The sequence below is a fragment of the Conger conger genome, chromosome 9 (assembly GCF_963514075.1).
Source record: "Conger conger chromosome 9, fConCon1.1, whole genome shotgun sequence".
In the NCBI taxonomy this organism is placed as follows: Eukaryota; Metazoa; Chordata; class Actinopteri; order Anguilliformes; family Congridae; genus Conger; species Conger conger.
Genome location: NC_083768.1, coordinates 53,686,822 through 53,704,718, shown reverse-complemented (window position 1 = coordinate 53,704,718; position 17,897 = coordinate 53,686,822). Strand labels below are relative to the sequence as shown.

General features: G+C 39.5%; 1 protein-coding gene across 1 annotated transcript in view; it reads left to right on the top strand.

Annotated features, from left to right (window-relative positions):
• Positions 1-17,897, top strand: part of zgc:85777 (uncharacterized protein LOC405871 homolog) — a 35,883-nt gene that overhangs the window by 15,433 nt on the left and 2,553 nt on the right. Inside the window, exons 3-7 of the mRNA XM_061255627.1 lie at positions 6,937-7,066; positions 7,328-7,434; positions 12,085-12,252; positions 12,468-12,641; positions 13,182-13,343. Coding sequence (XP_061111611.1) covers positions 6,937-7,066; positions 7,328-7,434; positions 12,085-12,252; positions 12,468-12,641; positions 13,182-13,343 — 741 coding nt within the window. The remainder of the gene's footprint in view (positions 1-6,936; positions 7,067-7,327; positions 7,435-12,084; positions 12,253-12,467; positions 12,642-13,181; positions 13,344-17,897) is intronic.

Sequence of the window (17,897 nt, the reverse complement as noted above, 5' to 3'; positions counted from 1 at the left end):
AAGTCATGATCCTTACTGAAATAAGACTATCTTCCCCTGATAGCATACACTGCTGGCATCTGGCAGCTTGGAATTCATTTTCATTGAAGTGCTTGTCACAATTTTTACTACCACAAGGAAATCACATTCATTGGTGTAATATAGTCCCCTCCAAAACTATTGGAACAGCAAGACCAATTCCTTTGTTCTTGCAATACAATGAATATATTTGGGGTTGAGATGAAAAAGATGAGCACAATACAATAATTCAGAATTTCAGCTTTTATTTCCTGGTATTTACACCGAGATGTGTTAAACTACTCAGAACATAGCACCTTTGGTATTAGACAACCCAATTTTTAAGTGAGCAAAAGTATTGGAACAGAGACTATTTAAGTAAATGAAAGTAAATGACACTTCATATTTGGTAGCATATCTTTTGATTGAAATAACTGCATCAAGCCAGCCACCCATTGACATCACCAAACTGTTGCAATCTTCTTTTGCACTCCAGCCTATTTCAGTTGTTTGTTTCGCAAGGTTTTTCCTTTCAATCTCCTCTTCAGGAGGTGAAATGCATGCTCAATTGGGTTAATGTCTGGTGATTGAACTGGTCAGTCTAAAATCTTCCACTTTTTCTCCCTAATGTAATCCTTGGTTGTGTTGGCAGTATGTTTTGGCTCATTGTCTAGCTGCATGGTTCCTCCCAATTATTTTGGACGCATTTCTCTTAAGTTGACAATGTTTTTGTAGACTTCTGAATTCATCATGCTGCTCCCATCATGAGCTACATAATCAATAAAGATTAGTAAGCCCAGGCCAGAAGCAGCAATGCAATCTCAAGCCATGACACTTCCTCCGCCATGCTTCACAGATGAGCTTGTGTGTTTTGGATCATGAGCAGATCCCTTCTTTCTCCACACTTAGGCCTTTACATCACTTGCGTAGAGGTTAATCTTGATCTCATCAGTCCGTAAAACTGTGGCTCATCTCTGTACTTCTTTGCAAATTGTAATTTTGCCTTCCGATTCTTATTCCTGATGAGTGGTTTGCATCTTGTGATATTGCCTCTATATTGCTGCTCTCTAAGTCTTCTTTGAACTGTTAATTGAAAGACCTTCACTCCTGCCTTGTGGAGATTGTTTGTGATGTCATTGACTGTTTTGTTGTTTTTCTTCAAAGTGTGACAATGTTTCTGTCTTGAACTGCTGTTGTTTTCCTTGGTCGACCTGTTTGATGTCTGTTGCTCAGTACACCAGCGGTTTCTTTCTTTTTCAGGACATTCCAAGTTGTTGTACAAGCTATCCTCAATGCTTGTGCAATGGCTCTGATCGATTTCCCATCTTTCCTAGCCTTTCAAATGGGTTGCTTTTCTCCCAAAGACAGCTCTCTGGTCTTTATCTTGGTTCATCTATTCTAACACAAATGCAGTCGTCACAGGCAAAATCCAAGGCTAAAACCAAGAGTAGACATTCAGAACTAGTTAGTGTTTACTCAATTACTCAATCTAACAGGACACACCTGGGCAACAAGAAACGTCTGTCAATCACTTGTTCCAATACTTTTGCTCACCTAAAAATTGGGTGGTCTGATACAAAAGGTGATATGCTCTTAAGTTGTTTAACAAATCTAGGTAAAAAATACCAGGAAATAAAAGCTGAAATTCGGATCTGTCATCTCATGTATATCTTTTGACCTCAAACCCAATTGTCTTCAATGTATAGCAAAAACAAAGGAATTGACATATATTTTGGAGGGGACTGTATAACAAACAGTGTCTGATAGTTGAAGACAAAATAAAAAAATATATATTTTTTTTGGTTAATGTCTTCCTGAACTCCTTTGTTCAATTAGACAAACACTTTTGCTGTGGGAAGAGCCTTTTATTACAGTAACTGGCGGAGTTCAGATTAAATGGTTTAAACTTCCACAGAACCTGGTGGTTCTGCTACAAGACATATCAAGGACATGATGAATTATGTACTTGAGCAGCACCTTCTGGAAAAAATACAAATAAAAAACAACAAAAAGACCCGCCACAGATCATTTTGTACTTTGCTTGAATTTCAACACGTAGGACGTCATTGGTTTATGGCAAGAACAATGAATGTCACCACAAAATAAGTGAAAGGAAATGGCACAGTGATTACATGAGGCAAATTTGAAATACTCTCTGGGTTTGAAGGTATTGGTGGACACAAAGGGGAAGCTTCCATTCAGTGCTTGTCAAACTCAGGCGTAATTACATTGACCCCGCCACTCCTATCTTGTTATTACATCATTAGAAGAACTGACAGTAAATAGTCTTATTTCAGTAAGGATCATGACTTATCTTCCCCTGATAGCATGTACTGCTGGCATCTGGCAGCTTGGAATGATTTTCATTGAAGTGCTTGTCACAATTTTTTCTACCACAAGGAAATCGCATTCATTGGTGTAATATAGTCCCCTCCAAAACTATTGGAACAGCAAGACCAATTCCTTTGTTCTTGCAATACAATGAATACATTTGGGGTTGAGATGAAAAAGATGAGCACAATACAATAATTCAGAATTTCAGCTTTTATTTCCTGGTATTTACACCAAGATGTGTTAAATTACTCAGAACATAGCACCTTTGGTATTAGACCACCCAATTTTTAAGTGAGCAAAAGTATTGGAACAGAGACTATTTAAGTAAATTAAACTAAATAACACTCAATAAAATTGTAATGATTACTCAATCTAACAGGACACATCTGGGCAACAAGAAACATCTGTCAATCACATGTTCCAATACTTTTGCTCACCTAAATAGTCGGTGGTCTGATACAAAAAGTGATATGTTCTAAATTGTTTAACAAATCAAGAAAAAAATACTAGGAAATAAAAGCTGAAATTTGTGAAAAGCTGTACATCTCAATTTTCTTCAGTCTACAGCAAAAACAAAGGAATTGACCTTGCTGTTCCAATACTTTTGGAGGGGACTGTATATCCATCTATCCATTTAGTGCTTACTGTGACGGTTAATGCTTGGCATATCTAGTGTTGATGTTCTTGATACTATAGATCTCGAGAATGCTGAACAGATGCAATCATATGGAGGATAATTTATAATCTGTGATACCGATATGCCCTCCCCCCCCAAACAGCCCACAGCTATTAAAATATATGGTTTAGTTAAGGTTTGTCACCTGTTTTTTGGTGTTCCACAGTCTGTTTCAACCCCCTGGTCCATTTCAGTACCTATGAATACATTCCAGGATTCGTACATCTGGATTAGATTCATTTCTACAACCCCACCCTTTTGCTGCTACAGCTGTTAGTGTTTTTTTTCACTGTTATCTACTATATTATAACATTATGAAGCCATTCAGATATTTAGTAAAGGGACTGCAATTTTACTTTTTTTTTTTTAAACATCTGTTCACATCTGTACTGTATAGGTATGTATTAGGTCTATTGCATTATGTATGCATTGTATTACCAAAAAGATGTAATATAGTCAACTAAAAATATTAATTAGAATGTAATTATTGTTTTAATTAGACATTAAACATTTCTGACTAGACTATTTCACACAGAAAAAAAAGATTTGCTACTGATCTATAACTTGAAAAGTATATAATGTTTTCTGCGTGTGTCTGTCCTGTCTGTATAAATCCAATTTTGATTTTTTACTGAAGTGGGATAGCTATGGCCCATATTGCTGTTTATCAGCAAGTGTCTCTGTTTTCCTCTCCACCCCTGAACTTCACCCAGCTGTTTTCACAAGGCGTGAAGAATGCACACTCTTCCCTTCTGTCATGTATCCACTACAGCACTCTAGTCCTGCAGAAGTTTTATATCTGCAGCTGCGGCTGTTTCCTCAACTTTGCCATTGGCTTCCCTTGTTTGCTTCAGCTGCTCGTCTGACCCCTTTTCACAGCCGTCCTGAGTGTTCTGGCTGACGTTTACAGATTAACTGAACTGGGTGAAAGGTGAAGATAGGTGGGCACAGAGCCACATCCCATGTTCTCTTCTCTTGGAGCCATTTATCCCATAGCAATGCACACTTTCCTTTGTGCTTAATCTTGAGGAACTTCACTAATTTTGTTACTTTATTGAAATTATTTTCACCATCCGGTTTGGAGGCACATATAAATTACTTTTTCCAATGCATTCCCAAATTTCTACTCGGTAAAAAAGTTTCATTATTTGGTAAAAGTTACAGCCATTTGATCAGATGTAGATGTAGATAAAGATCCCACCATATATATATGTATATATATGTATATATATGTATATATATATGTATATATATATGTATATATATATGTATATATGTATATATATATGTATATATATATGTATATATATATATATGTATATGTATATATATATATGTATATGTATATATATATATGTATATGTATATGTATATATGTATATGTATATATGTATATATATATATATATGTATATATATATATATTATATTTATTATATTATGTATATGTGTGTATACATATACATATGCATATATATATATATGTATGTTTCTTGAACATGCAAAAAAACATGCAAAAAATACATGCCAAAAAAATAAAAAAAACATCAGGAAGGGAGCAAACACTTTCACACCACTGTACATAGACATATATATATATATATATATATATATTAGTGTGTATGTATATTTATGTCTATGTTATGTATGTATATTTATGTACGTGTGTGTGTTTATATGTGTATATGCATGTACGTACATGGGTGTGTGTGTATACGTATATGTGTATATATGTATATCCATCTCCATTTCTCTCGGGGATACCACACTCACGCCGTCACCCAGTGCAAGGAACCTCGGCGTGGTGATGGACAGCAGACTGTCCCTTTCCGAGAACATTGCGGCGGTGACCCGGTCTTGCAGGTTCTTCCTATACAACATACGGAGAATCCGCCCCTTTCTCACCCCCTACTCGACCCAGCTCCTGGTCCAAGCGATGGTTCTGTCCCGCCTGGACTACTGCAATTCCCTCTTGGCTGGCCTCCCAGCGTTCGCCATCAGACCCCTCCAACTCATCCAGAATGCAGCAGCTCGTCTGGTCTTCAACCTTCCCAAATACTCACACATCATCCCCCCTGCTTACTTCCCTCCACTGGCTGCCTGTCATGGCTCGCATCAAATTCAAAACATTGGTGCTAGCCTTCCAAGCAGTTAAAGGGTCTTCCCCAGCTTATCTGAAAAAAATCATCAGACCCTACACCCCTGCCAGACCTCTTCGTTCAGCCTCCACAGGCCGCTTGGCACCTCCCCCTCTCAGAACCTCCACCTCACGCTCACGACTACTGTCTGTTCTGGCTCCACAGTGGTGGAACGAACTCCCCGTTGAGGTCAGAACTATAGAATCTCTCCCCACCTTCAAGCGCAAGCTGAAGACACACCTCTTCAAGCAGCACCTCTCCCCATCCCTCCCTACCTCCCTGTGAACCTTAATTGTTGTCTCTGTGACTTGCTTTGTGTATCGGTATTTTTAGTTGGCTAGGTAAGCAGTGTTTGGATAGTTAACTTTGGTCACTTTTGCTGTTTGTTAGTTTATTTAAAAAAAAAAAAAAAAAAAAAAAATGGCCCTTGTCCTTATCTTTGTTGTACAGGTAGCAGTTGAAATTGTACTTCCCTCTAGGGTCTTTCAGCGAACTTATCCCTGGTTATGGGTATGCACTTTGTTGTACGTCGCTCTGGATAAGAGCGTCTGCCAAATGCCAATAATGTAATGTAAATGTATATGTGTGTATATATACATGTATGCATATATACATGCATACAGACATGCATACATACATATATACATTGTATATTTATGTATATATGTGTGTATATGTATACATACACATATATACATATGTATACATACACATATATACATATATGCGTGTGTGTATATACGTATATATATATACGTGTGTGTATATACGTATATATATATACGTGTGTGTATATACGTATATATATATATATGCGTGTGTGTATATACGTATATATATATATATGCGTGTGTGTATATACGTATATATATATATGCGTGTGTGTATATACGTGTGTATATATATATATATATATATGCGTGTGTATATATATATATATATATATGCGTGTGTGTATATACGTGTATATATATATATATGCGTGTGTGTATATACGTATATATATATGCGTGTGTGTATATACGTATATATATATGCGTGTGTGTATATACGTATATATATATATGCGTGTGTGTATATATATATATATGCGTGTGTGTGTATATATATATATGCGTGTGTGTATATACGTATATATATATATGCGTGTGTGTATATACGTATATATATATATATATATATGCGTGTGTGTATATACGTATATATATATATGCGTGTGTGTATATACGTATATATATATATGCTGTGTGTATATACGTATATATATATATGCGTGTGTGTATATACGTATATATATATATATATATGCGTGTGTGTATATACGTGTATATATATATATATATGCGTGTATACACGTGTGCGCATACACGTGTGCGCATACACGTGTGCGTATATATATGTATGCCTTGTGGCTGTCTCTGCTGATGGCTGCTCCCACATGCCATGGAGTATGAGAAGATGAAATTGAGAAAAACACAGGACCTCAAGGGGTCCCATAATGTGAAAATCCAGCCTGCACAAAATGGCTGCTTCCCCACACCCAACTCTCCCGTTGAGATGAACGCTGAGAATATTTCATGTTGGAGGTTTAGGAGACGAGTCCAGGCAGGGATATTCTCTGATGTTTGTTTTTAATTTCCATAAAAATAAACGATAAGCATATGTGTATAGAATGATTGTAAAATTTTGGTAAAATATATTCTGTACTATTTTTCCATTACAATTTAAATTTTGAACTGATTAAAACGTGTGAAAATGCCCATCTGAGTGCCTTCTCTCTGTCTTTGTTCAGAGTATGGTGGCTTGGGCCTCGACTTCAGTTACAGTGTTGCTGTGTCAGAGGAGCTTGGCAACATTCGCTGTGGGGGGGTCCCAATGGCAATAGGGGTGCAGACTGACATGGCTACACCTGCACTGGCCAGGTACTTTACCCTCGGTGTGTGGGGATTGGAGAAGAATTATATGGTGAATGGAATTGTTTAAAGCGTATTACTATAGAATCAAGTTATTATTCATGGTTAAATATTAGAATTGTTGTTGCTGCATTAGTTATTGTAACTGAATACATTTGAGAATTCTTGGCTGATTAAAGTTGATTTTGTTTTTGGTATATAACGTGGTAGTGTTCTCGTTTAACATATTGCTGAATAGAATATTAATTATTGCTTAATGTGAAATTATAGGTTTGGCTCCCCTGAGTTGAAGGAGGCGTTTTTGGTTCCTACGATATCAGGAGACAAAGTGTGCTGTCTTGGCGTAAGTGAAGTTGGAGCAGGATCTGACGTTGCAAGTAAGTTTGGGAAAATACAGCTTTCTAAATGGCTTGAAAGTAAATAAATAAATAAAAAATAAAAAATAGATATAGGCAAAATGGTCAATGTGTGAGGAGTGTGAGGAATTTATGCTTTATCAATGCTCACTCCTAAAAAATCTTTTGACGAACAGTGGGGATTGTCTCCTGCTTAGTCTAATCAACTTTGCTCAGGATAAATGCCGTTAATGTAATGTAATAACGGATTTCTTTTGGGCTCTTTTCTACGAGGGGGATGTTTTCCGGAACTTTTGGAACCTGGGCCAATTTTGGTTCCTGGGGCCTAGTTCCCATCTCCCTTTTTAGTCCCAGGTCATGAGGTAGTACTTTTTGGTGGTCAGTGATCTACAGTCACGTCCATAAATTGGGACATCGACACAATTATCCTATTTTTGGCTCTATACACCACCACAATGGATTTGAAATGAAACGAACAAGAGATGCTTTAACTGAAGACTTTCAGCTTTAATTTGAGGGTATTTACATCCAAATCAGCTGAACGGTGTAGGAATTGCAACAGTTTGTATACAGTGGTGTGAAAAAGTGTTTGCCCCCTTCCTGATTTCTTATTTTTCTGCATGTTTGTCACACTTAAATGTTTCAGATCATCAAACAAATTTAAATATTAGTCAAAGACAACACAAGTAAACACAAAATGCAGTTTTTTAAATGAAGGTTTTTATTATTAAGGGAGGAAAAAATCTACATGGCCCTGTGTGAAAAAGTGATTGCCCCCTAAACCCAATAACTGGTTGGGCCACCCTTAGCAGCAACAACTGCAATGAAGCGTTTGCGCTAACTTGCAATGAGTCTCTTACAGCGCTGTGGAGGAATTTTGGCCCACTCATCTTTGCAGAATTGTTGTAATTCAGCCACATTGGAGGGTTTTTTTAGAGCATGAACCGCCTTTTTAAGGTCATGCCACAGCATCTCAATAGGATTCAGGTCAGGACTTTGACTAGGCCACTCCAAAGTCTTCATTTTGTTTTTCTTCAGCCATTCAGAGGTGGACTTGCTGGTGTGTTTTGGATCATTGTCCTGCTGCAGAACCCAAGTTCGTTTCAGCTTGAGGTCATGAACAGATGGCCGGACATTCTCCTTCAGGATTTTTTGGTAAACAGCAGAATCTCAATAGGATTCAGGTCAGGACTTTGACTAGGCCACTCCAAAGTCTTCATTTTGTTTTTCTTCAGCCATTCAGAGGTGGACTTGCTGGTGTGTTTTGGATCATTGTCCTGCTGCAGAACCCAAGTTCGTTTCAGCTTGAGGTCATGAACAGATGGCCGGACATTCTCCTTCAGGATTTTTTGGTAAACAGCAGAATTCATGGTTCCATTTATCACAGCAAGTCTTCCAGGTCCTGAAGCAGCAAAACAGCCCCAGACCATCACACTACCACCACTATATTTTACTGTTGGTATGATGTTCTTTTTCTGAAATGCGGTGTTACTTTTACGCCAGATGTAATGGGACACACACCTTCCAAAAAGTTCAACTTTTGTCTCGTCAGACCCCAGAGTATTTTCCCAAAAGTCTTGGGGATCATCAAGATGTTTTCTGGCAAAATTGAGACGAGCCTTAATGTTCTTTTTGCTCAGCAGTGGTTTTCGTCTTGGAACTCCGCCATGCAGGCCATTTTTGCCCAGTCTCTTTCTTATGGTGGAGTCATGAACACTGACCTTAACTGAGGCAAGTGAGGCCTGCAGTTCTTTGGATGTTGTTGTGGGGTCTTTTGCGACCTCTTGGATGAGTCGTCGCTGCGCTCTTGGGGTAATTTTGGTCAGCCGGCCACTCCTGGGAAGGTTCACCACTGTTCCATGTTTTCGCCATTTGTGGATAATGGGTCTCACCGTGGTTCGCTGGAGTCCCAATGCTTTAGAAATGGCTTTATAACCTTTTCCAGACTGATAGATCTCAATTGCTTTCTTTCTCATTTGTTCCTGAATTTCTTTAGATCTCGACATGATGTCTAGCTTTTGAGGATCATTTGGCCTACTTCACTTTGTCAGGCAGGTCCTATTTAAGTGATTTCTTGATTGAGAACAGGTATGGCAGTAATCAGGCCTGGGTGTGGCTAGAGAAATTGAACTCACGTTTGATAAACCACAGTTATGTTTTAACAGGGGAGATAATCACTTTTTCACACAGGGCCATGTAGGTTTGGATTTTTTTTCTCCCTTAATAATAAAAACCTTCACTTAAAAACTGCATTTTGTGTTTACTTGTGTTGTCTGACTAATATTTAAATTTGTTTGATGATCTGAAACATTTAAGTGTGACAAACATGCAAAAAAATAAGAAATCAGGAAGGGGGCAAACACTTTTTCACACCACTGTATGTGCCTCCCACTTTTTAAGGTGTAACCGGTCTGTGTTATTCCCTCATTATCTCATTTACAAGGAGCAGATAAAAGGTCTAGAGTTCATTTCAAGTGTGCTATTTGCATTTTGAATCTGTTGCTGTCAACTCTCAATATGAGATCCAAAGAGCTGTCACTATCAGTGAAGCAAGCCATCATTAGGCTGAAAAATCAAAACAAACCCATCAGAGAGATGGCAAAAACATTAGGTGTGGCCAAATCAACTGTTTGGAACATTCTTAAAAAGAAAGAACGCAACACCAAAAGACCCGGAAGACCACAGAAAACAACTGTGGTGGATGACAGAAGAATTCTTTCCCTGGTGAAGAAAAACCCCTTCCCAACAGTTGGCCAGATCAAGAACACTCTCCAGGAGGTAGGTATATGTGTGTCAAAGTCAACAATCAAGAGAAGACTTCACCAGAGTGAATACAGAGGGTTCACCACAAGATGTAAACCATTGGTGAGCCTCAAAAACTGGAAGACCAGATTAGAGTTTGCCAAACAACATCTAAAAAAGCCTTTACAGTTCTGGAACAACATTTACATTATTGGCATTTGGCAGACGCTCTTATCCAGAGCGACGTACAACAAAGTGCATACCCATAACCAGGCATAAGTTCGCTGAAAGACCCTAGAGGTAAGTACAATTTCAACTGCTACCTGTACAACAAAGATAAGGACAAGGGCCATTTTTTTTTTATTTTTATTTTTTTATTTTTTTTAACAAACAAACAACAGAGCAAAAGTCACCAAAGTTAACCAAAGTTAACTATCCAAACGCCATCCTATGGACAGATGAGACGAAGATGAACTTGTACCAGAATGGTGGGAAGAGTATGGAGAAGGAAAGGAACTGCTGAAGCATGGTGGTGGTAGTGTCATGGCGTGGGCATATATGGCTGCCAATGGAACTGGTTCCCTTGTATTTATTGATGATGTGACTGCTGACAAAAGCAGCAGGATGAATTTTGAAGTGTTTCGGGCAATATTATTCAGCCAAATGCTTCAGAACTCATTGGACGGCGCTTCACTGCAGATGGACAATGACCCGAAGCATACTGCGAAAGCAACCAAGGCAAAGGCAAAGAAGTGGAATATTATGCAATGGCCTAGTCAATCACCTGACCTGAATCCGATTGAACATGCAGTTCACTTGCTGAAGACAAAACTGAAGGGAAAATGCCCCAAGAACAAGAAGGAACTGAAGACAGTTGCAGTAGAGGCCTGGCAGAGCACCACCAGGGATGAAACCCAGCGTCTGGTGATGTCTATGCGTTCCAGACTTCAGGCTGTAATTGACTGCAAAGGATTTGCAACCAAGTATTAAAAAGTGAAAGTTTGATTTATGATTGTTTGTCCCATTACTTTTGATCCCTTAAAAAGTGGGAGGCACATATACAAACTGTTGTACATCTTGTTCGTTTCATTTCAAATCCATTGTGGTGGTGTATAGAGCCATAAAGATGAGAATTGTGTCGATGTCCCAATATTTATGGACCTGTCTGTATTAGGGTGGAGCTTGCAGTTCCATTTTCCATATGCCATTTTTAAACTGACAAACATTTAGCAGCAGCTAGAGAGAAATCAGGAAAGCGTTGTTTCATGTACACTGTTTTGTCATCATAAATGTTCATCATAGCTGCCATAATCTCAGTATTGTGCCGATACAGATACGCTATTTCAAGTCTGTATGTTTGTTGTACTGTATAAACATGGGGAAAAAAAAAAGGAAAAAAAAAACTTTTGTAAATTAATTGTGCATTTCACAGTGGGTAACTTGGCTGGATGCCTTGATCATAGGTGTCACAGATACACACATAAATACCTAAACATAACCAATTAAATGTAAGCATTGATTTTGGTCTGTCACTTCGTCCTACTTTGCTGGTTTTTGAGGTGTGGAAAAGCAAACGGAAATGCACTCTTGGAACCACGTAGTCCCCATTGTTGATAATTCCTGTCCTCAGTTCATACAACCCGGCTGGAAAGGCCAATAGTTATCACCTGCAGCAGTAGGATGTGGATGCAAAGTTATTTAAAGATTGTTATGGGTTCATCATATACTCAAACTTCAAAAGTTTCCTTTACTCCACACCTATGAACTTTTCTGGTGAAAAGGAAATCCATTGTTTAGAGATCTGCAGGGTGTGGCTGACATTACATTTTTTCCGCTGTGGTTTAATTAATGTGCCTCTTAAACAGACTGCATTCTATATTTAACACTTCCTAATCCAGTAATGGGTAACATAAATGGACTTACTTGCAGGCATCATGACTGAAGCAGTGCGGAAAGGAGATGAATTTGTCATCAATGGTGGGAAGATGTGGACGACTAATGGGATCCAGGCAGACTGGATGTGTCTCTTGGCCAATACCAGCGACGGGCCTCCTCACAAGAATAAAAGCCTCATATGCCTGCCAATGAACCTACCTGGTGAGACTGCGAATTGGACAGGAAATGACCAATGTTCAGTCAATAGGCTATGGCCTTTCGGTGTTTGTTACGGTGTTGTAACATTACTGCACAATACTGTGTGCTTACTTTATGCACGGGGTAATGTAATTTTTTTTATTCAAGGAAATTCTTGCTTCAATTTATAATTATGAACGTGCTCAGAAAGCGTGCTAACCCATTGTTCTGTGCTGTAGGGATTCACATTGCACGGAAAATCAACAAAATCGGAATGTGGTCATCAGATACAGCTGAGGTTTTCTTTGATGATGTACGGGTACCCTGTAAGAACGTCATTGGGCAGGAAGGCATGGGTTTCACATATCAGATGCTCCAGTTCCAGGAAGAGAGGCTTTGGGGAGTGGCCAATGGTGAGTTCAGGCAAACCTCCCCCTCAAAACCCTTTGAGAACCAGTATTGTTTTTCTTGTGGCAACTATGGAGAAACTTTAATATCATAATTTCTGAGGAACAGAGAATGTTCAGACACTCCCAATAACAGGATGAAGGGTATTTTTTACGTGACTAGTGTGAATGGGCTTTGACAGTGGTCTGCTGTGAGGTACCTGAGAACTACTGTAGTCTCCTTTTCTCAGATATCAATCCTGATTCCTGTCCTTTTACCAAGAGGTGTTATTTTATTTATGGCACTTTTTTTTTTTTAATTAGATTTTTATTTACTTTTGCAGTAGTTTCCCCATTTTTTTCTATTTTGCTAAATTTACTCACCAGTGACGGATTCATATACCATAGTAATAATTATGGATCTTTTCCCCTTATACTGAACTTCATACTTGGTTGTACCGCTCCCTGTTCCTTAATGCCAGCATACAAATTGTAAAATATACAGGGCATTCCGAATATATAGAATATATGCATGTAATTGTTTTGTTTTGTTTTATCTTCATAAAGTATTGACCGCGATGGATAATGTTATCCAGGAGACCATCCAATACACACGACAACGCAAGATTTTCAAGCAGCCAGTTCTCCACCACCAGTCCGTCCACTTCCGCTTGGCAGAGTTGGCAACGGAGGTCGAGCTGCTACGCTCCCTTCTTCATCGCGCCACAGGTGACCGGGCCAAGTCCATGTCCAAATGCTTGAGTCTTGCCAGAATTATCATTGATGGGTCATTGATGAGCATTCTGGTGATGCGGCAGAACATAGATTTTTCACAAAGATCTTACATCTCCAAGACTTCCCAAGGATTCATTACATTTTTGGCATTTGGCAGACGCTCTTATCCAGAGCGGCATTCAACAAAGTGTACTGCATACCCATAACCAGGGACAATACAGCAAAGATAAGGACTTAGCCCTTGTAGATTCATCTGTAAATTATATTATATCTATTATATCTATATCTACAAAACCATTTTTATACAACACAACGCAAAATAATGATATACGCGAGAGAAGTCGAGAAATAATGAACAGCTAACAGAAACCCTCCCGCTATTTCGACGCAGACTAAAAACACACCTTTTCAAACTCTACCTTAGTCCTCCCTCCTGATTTCCCCCGCCCCCCTTTCTGATATCCCTATCCTTGTCTAACCCCCCCCAAAAAAAATAAATAAAAGAATTGCACTTAATGATGATTATATGTTTAGAACAGCATTTCATGTGTATTTTCCTAGTTATGGATGTGATGCTTTGACTTGTGGAAGAACCTATGCACTTGTAAGTCGTTTTGCATGAAAAGCGTCCGCCAAATGACTAAAATGTAAATGTAAATTATTCCCTGTAACGGCGTGCTTTTGATACAAAAATGTAGGCCTGTTTTGCTGACATCAATATATTCAAGCAATATATTTTGAGAGCACCATATAACTAGAGATGTGCATTTCCTAAAGAAAATGCGGAGTGTGATTGCGGCAAATCGGTGGACTGAGTGTATATGAACTCCCAAGAGTGAGAAGAAAGCTATCCTCATACAAATGCTCATAATTCAAAAAATCTACAGTCCCCTCCAAAAGTATTGGAATAGCAAAGTCAATTCCTTTGTTTGCTATACACTGAAGACAATTGAGTTTGAGGTCAAAAGTTGTACATGAAATGACAGATCCAAATTTCAGCTATTATTTCCTTGTATTTTTATTTAGATTTGTTAAACAACTTTGAACATATCACCTTTTGTATCAGACCACAAAAGTATTGGTGTTTCTTGTTGCCCATATGTGTCTTTTAGCCTTGGGTTTTGCCTGTGAATACTGCAGACTATCTTTGGGAGAAAAGCAACCCATTTTAAAGGTTAGAGAAGAGGGGAAATCGATCAGAGCCATTGCACAAGCATTGGGGATAACTTGTACAACAACTTGGAATGTCCTGAAAAAGAAAGAAACCACTGGCATACTGAGCAACCGACATCAAACAGGTCGACCAAGGAAAACGACAGCAGTTCATGACAGAAACATTGTGAGAACTGTGAAGAAAACCCCCAAAACATCAGTCAATGACATCACAAACAATCTCCACTGGGCAGGGGTGACGATCTCTCAATGAGCCATTCGAAGAAGACTTCGACAGCAGCAATATAGAGGCTATACCACAAGATGCAAACCACTCATCAGTAGTAAGAATCTGAAGGCAGGTTAGAACAAAGTTTTATGGACTGATGAGACCAAGATTAACCTCTACCGACGCCAATGTGTGGAGAAAGAAGGGATCTGCTCCTGATTCAAAACATAGCTCATCTGTGAGGCACGTTGGAGGAAGTATCATGTCTTCGGCTTGCGTGGCTGCTTTTGGAGTGGGCTCACTATAATCTTTAGTGATGATGTAACTCATGATGGTAGCAGCAGGATGAATTCAGAAGTCTACAAAAACATTCTGTCAGCCAACTTAGAGAAATGCGTCCAAACTAATTGGGAGGAACTTCATCACGCAGGAAGACAATGACCCAAAACACACTTTAAACCTCCTTAGTTGTCCCTTAGTTGTGTTGAGACTGGCCAAGTCAATCACCAGACCTTAACCCTGTTGAGCATGCATTTCACCTTCTGAAGAGCAGATTGAAGGGAAAAACAACTGAAAGAGGCTGCAGTGAAAGCCAGAAAAACATCACAAAAGAAGAATGCAGTTTGGTGATGTCAATGGGTCGCAGGCTTAATGCAATTATTGCAAGCAAGGCATATGCTATCAAATTCTTTAATTAAACTTTAATTTAATTAAATACTCACTGTTATAATGTTTTTGCTCACCTAAATGTGGTCGTCTGATACCAAAGGTGCTATGTTTTAAGTATTTTAACACATCTAGGGGTAAATACCAGAAAAAAAAAATCATGTATCTTGTCTCATGTTCATCTATTTCTCAACCCTAAATGTATTCAGTGTATTGCAAAAACAATGGAATTGACCTTGCTGTTCCAATAATTTTTGGAGGGGACTGCAACTATTACCCATAAACTGTTGAGATTGAGAGAGTAATGGCAGTTTAAAACGGTGTCAAAATATTTTAATTACAACTGTCACCACCCTAGAAACTGAACATTCCACCATTCATTCCTATGGGACTTCTTTCCCTGGAAAATGTTAAATGTCTCATAAATTTTTGGGAATATCAGGAAGCTATGAACAAGCACACCATTTGGGACTTTTTTTGTATAGTGCTTTTAACAAAGGGGCTTTGTCACAAAGCAGCTTTACAGAGAACCGGCCCCCAAGAGTATGCTTAGGGCAACAGTGGCAAGGAAAATGTCCCTGGCTGATAACAGAAAGAAGCCATGAGAAGAACCTGACTCAGAGGGGGAACCCATCTGCTGCTGGTTGGCACTGGTTTGCTGTAAAAAAATTATATTACATGTAAACAGATGAATTATAGTACATAAATGTCCAATACAAATGAATTGGGTCCAAGCTAAGATGACTGTGGCAGGAGGGGGGTGCACAGCTGGTCTTGGGCTGCAGCTCAGGGTCAGGAGGGGGTGCTCAGGAAACTTGGGCTAGAGCTCTGGGCAGGTGCCCAGCGCAGGGAGAATAGGAAAGAAACATTGTTAGGGGGTTCAGATGGTAGTTGATCAAGCAGAGCAGGAGAGAGAGGTGCCTGCGTGTGATGAGGAAAACTCTCGCAGAATAAGGCTATGGAACTTGGTTTGGTGTCAATAGCACAAACTGAGAGGTGTATTAACGTAAAAAAATAAAAAATAACGAGCTGTGCATTTCCTGGTGGTGCAAGGGTGTTGCTAGGTGATTGATAAGTCATTGCCATAGTGTTGCTAGGTGGTAGATAGGGCATTGCTAGGTGGTTGCTAGATGGTTGCTAAGCTGTTTCTAGGGTTGCTAGGTGGTTGATAGGGCGTTGCTATGGTGTATCTAGGTGGTTGCTATGGTGTTGCTAGTGGTTGATCAGGTGTTATTATGTGGTTGCTAGAGTGTTGCTATGGTATTGCTTGGTGGTTGATAGGGCATTGCTAGGTGGGTGATGGCTTTGCTAGGGTGTATCTAGGTGGTTGCTATGGTGTTGCTAGTGGTTGCCAGAGTGTTGCTAGGTGGTTGATAGTGCATTACTAGGGTATATCTAGGTGGTTGCTAAGGTGTTGCTAGTGGTTGATCAGGTGTTGCTATGTGGTTGCTAGAGTGTTGCTATGGTGTTGCTTGGTGGTTGATAGGGCGTTGCTAGGGTGCATCTTGGTGGATGCTGTGGTGTTGCTCGGCGGTTGCTAAGTGATGCCAGTTTAAGGTGTTGGTCGATTGTTGCGAAGGTGTTGCTAGGTGGTCGATGTTAACTGGTTGCTAGGGTGTTATTAGGTTGTTGCAATAGTCTTGCAAGGTGTGTTAGGTGGTTTCTAGGGTGGTGCTAGGTGGCTGCTAATGTGTTAGGCTGTTGCTACATGGTTGCTATGGTGTTGCTAGGGCGTCACTATGGTGTTGCTAGGTGGTTGCTAAGGTGTTGCTAGGGTGTTGCAAGGTGGATGCAAAGTTGTTGCTTGTTCATTGGTAAGGTGTTACGAGGTGTTTGTTATGCTGTTGCTAGGTGGTTGCTATGGTCTTGCAAGGTAGTTGCTAAGATGTATTAGGTTGTTGCTTGGGTGTTGCTTGGTGGTTGCTAAGGTGATGTCCAGTGGTTGAAATGTGTTTGCTAAGGTGGTTACTAGGGTGTTGTTCGGTGCTTGCTCAGTGGTTGCTAACATGATGTCCAGTGGTTGAAATGTGGTTGCTAAGGTAGTTTGCTTGGGTGTTGTTTGGTGGTTGCTAAGATGTTGCTTGGTGGTTGCTGAGGTGTTGCTAGGTGGTTGCTAACGTGATGTCCAGTGGTTGAAATGTTTGCTAAGGTGGTTACTAGGGTGTTGTTCGGTTTGTGCATGGCCATCGTGCTGCTGTGATCTGTCGTTTCATCTTTGCACACTGTGCAAAGCACTATATTATTGGGTTTTTGCTTAAAGAATTCCCACTTTGGATGCTCATGTTTTTTGGATGAACTCTCTCCCACACTCTCAGCTGGGTTTGCCGCCGCCATGTTCAAAACGATACGAAGCGTCTGTTATATATCCAAATCAACGAAATTACATGGTCGATATCATTGACAACGTCGACTAATCGTTGCAGCCCTAGTGGTTGCTAGGCATTTATAATAGCCAATCAGAGAGGTGATGTGTTACAGCATAATGCAAGGCAATTAGTTTC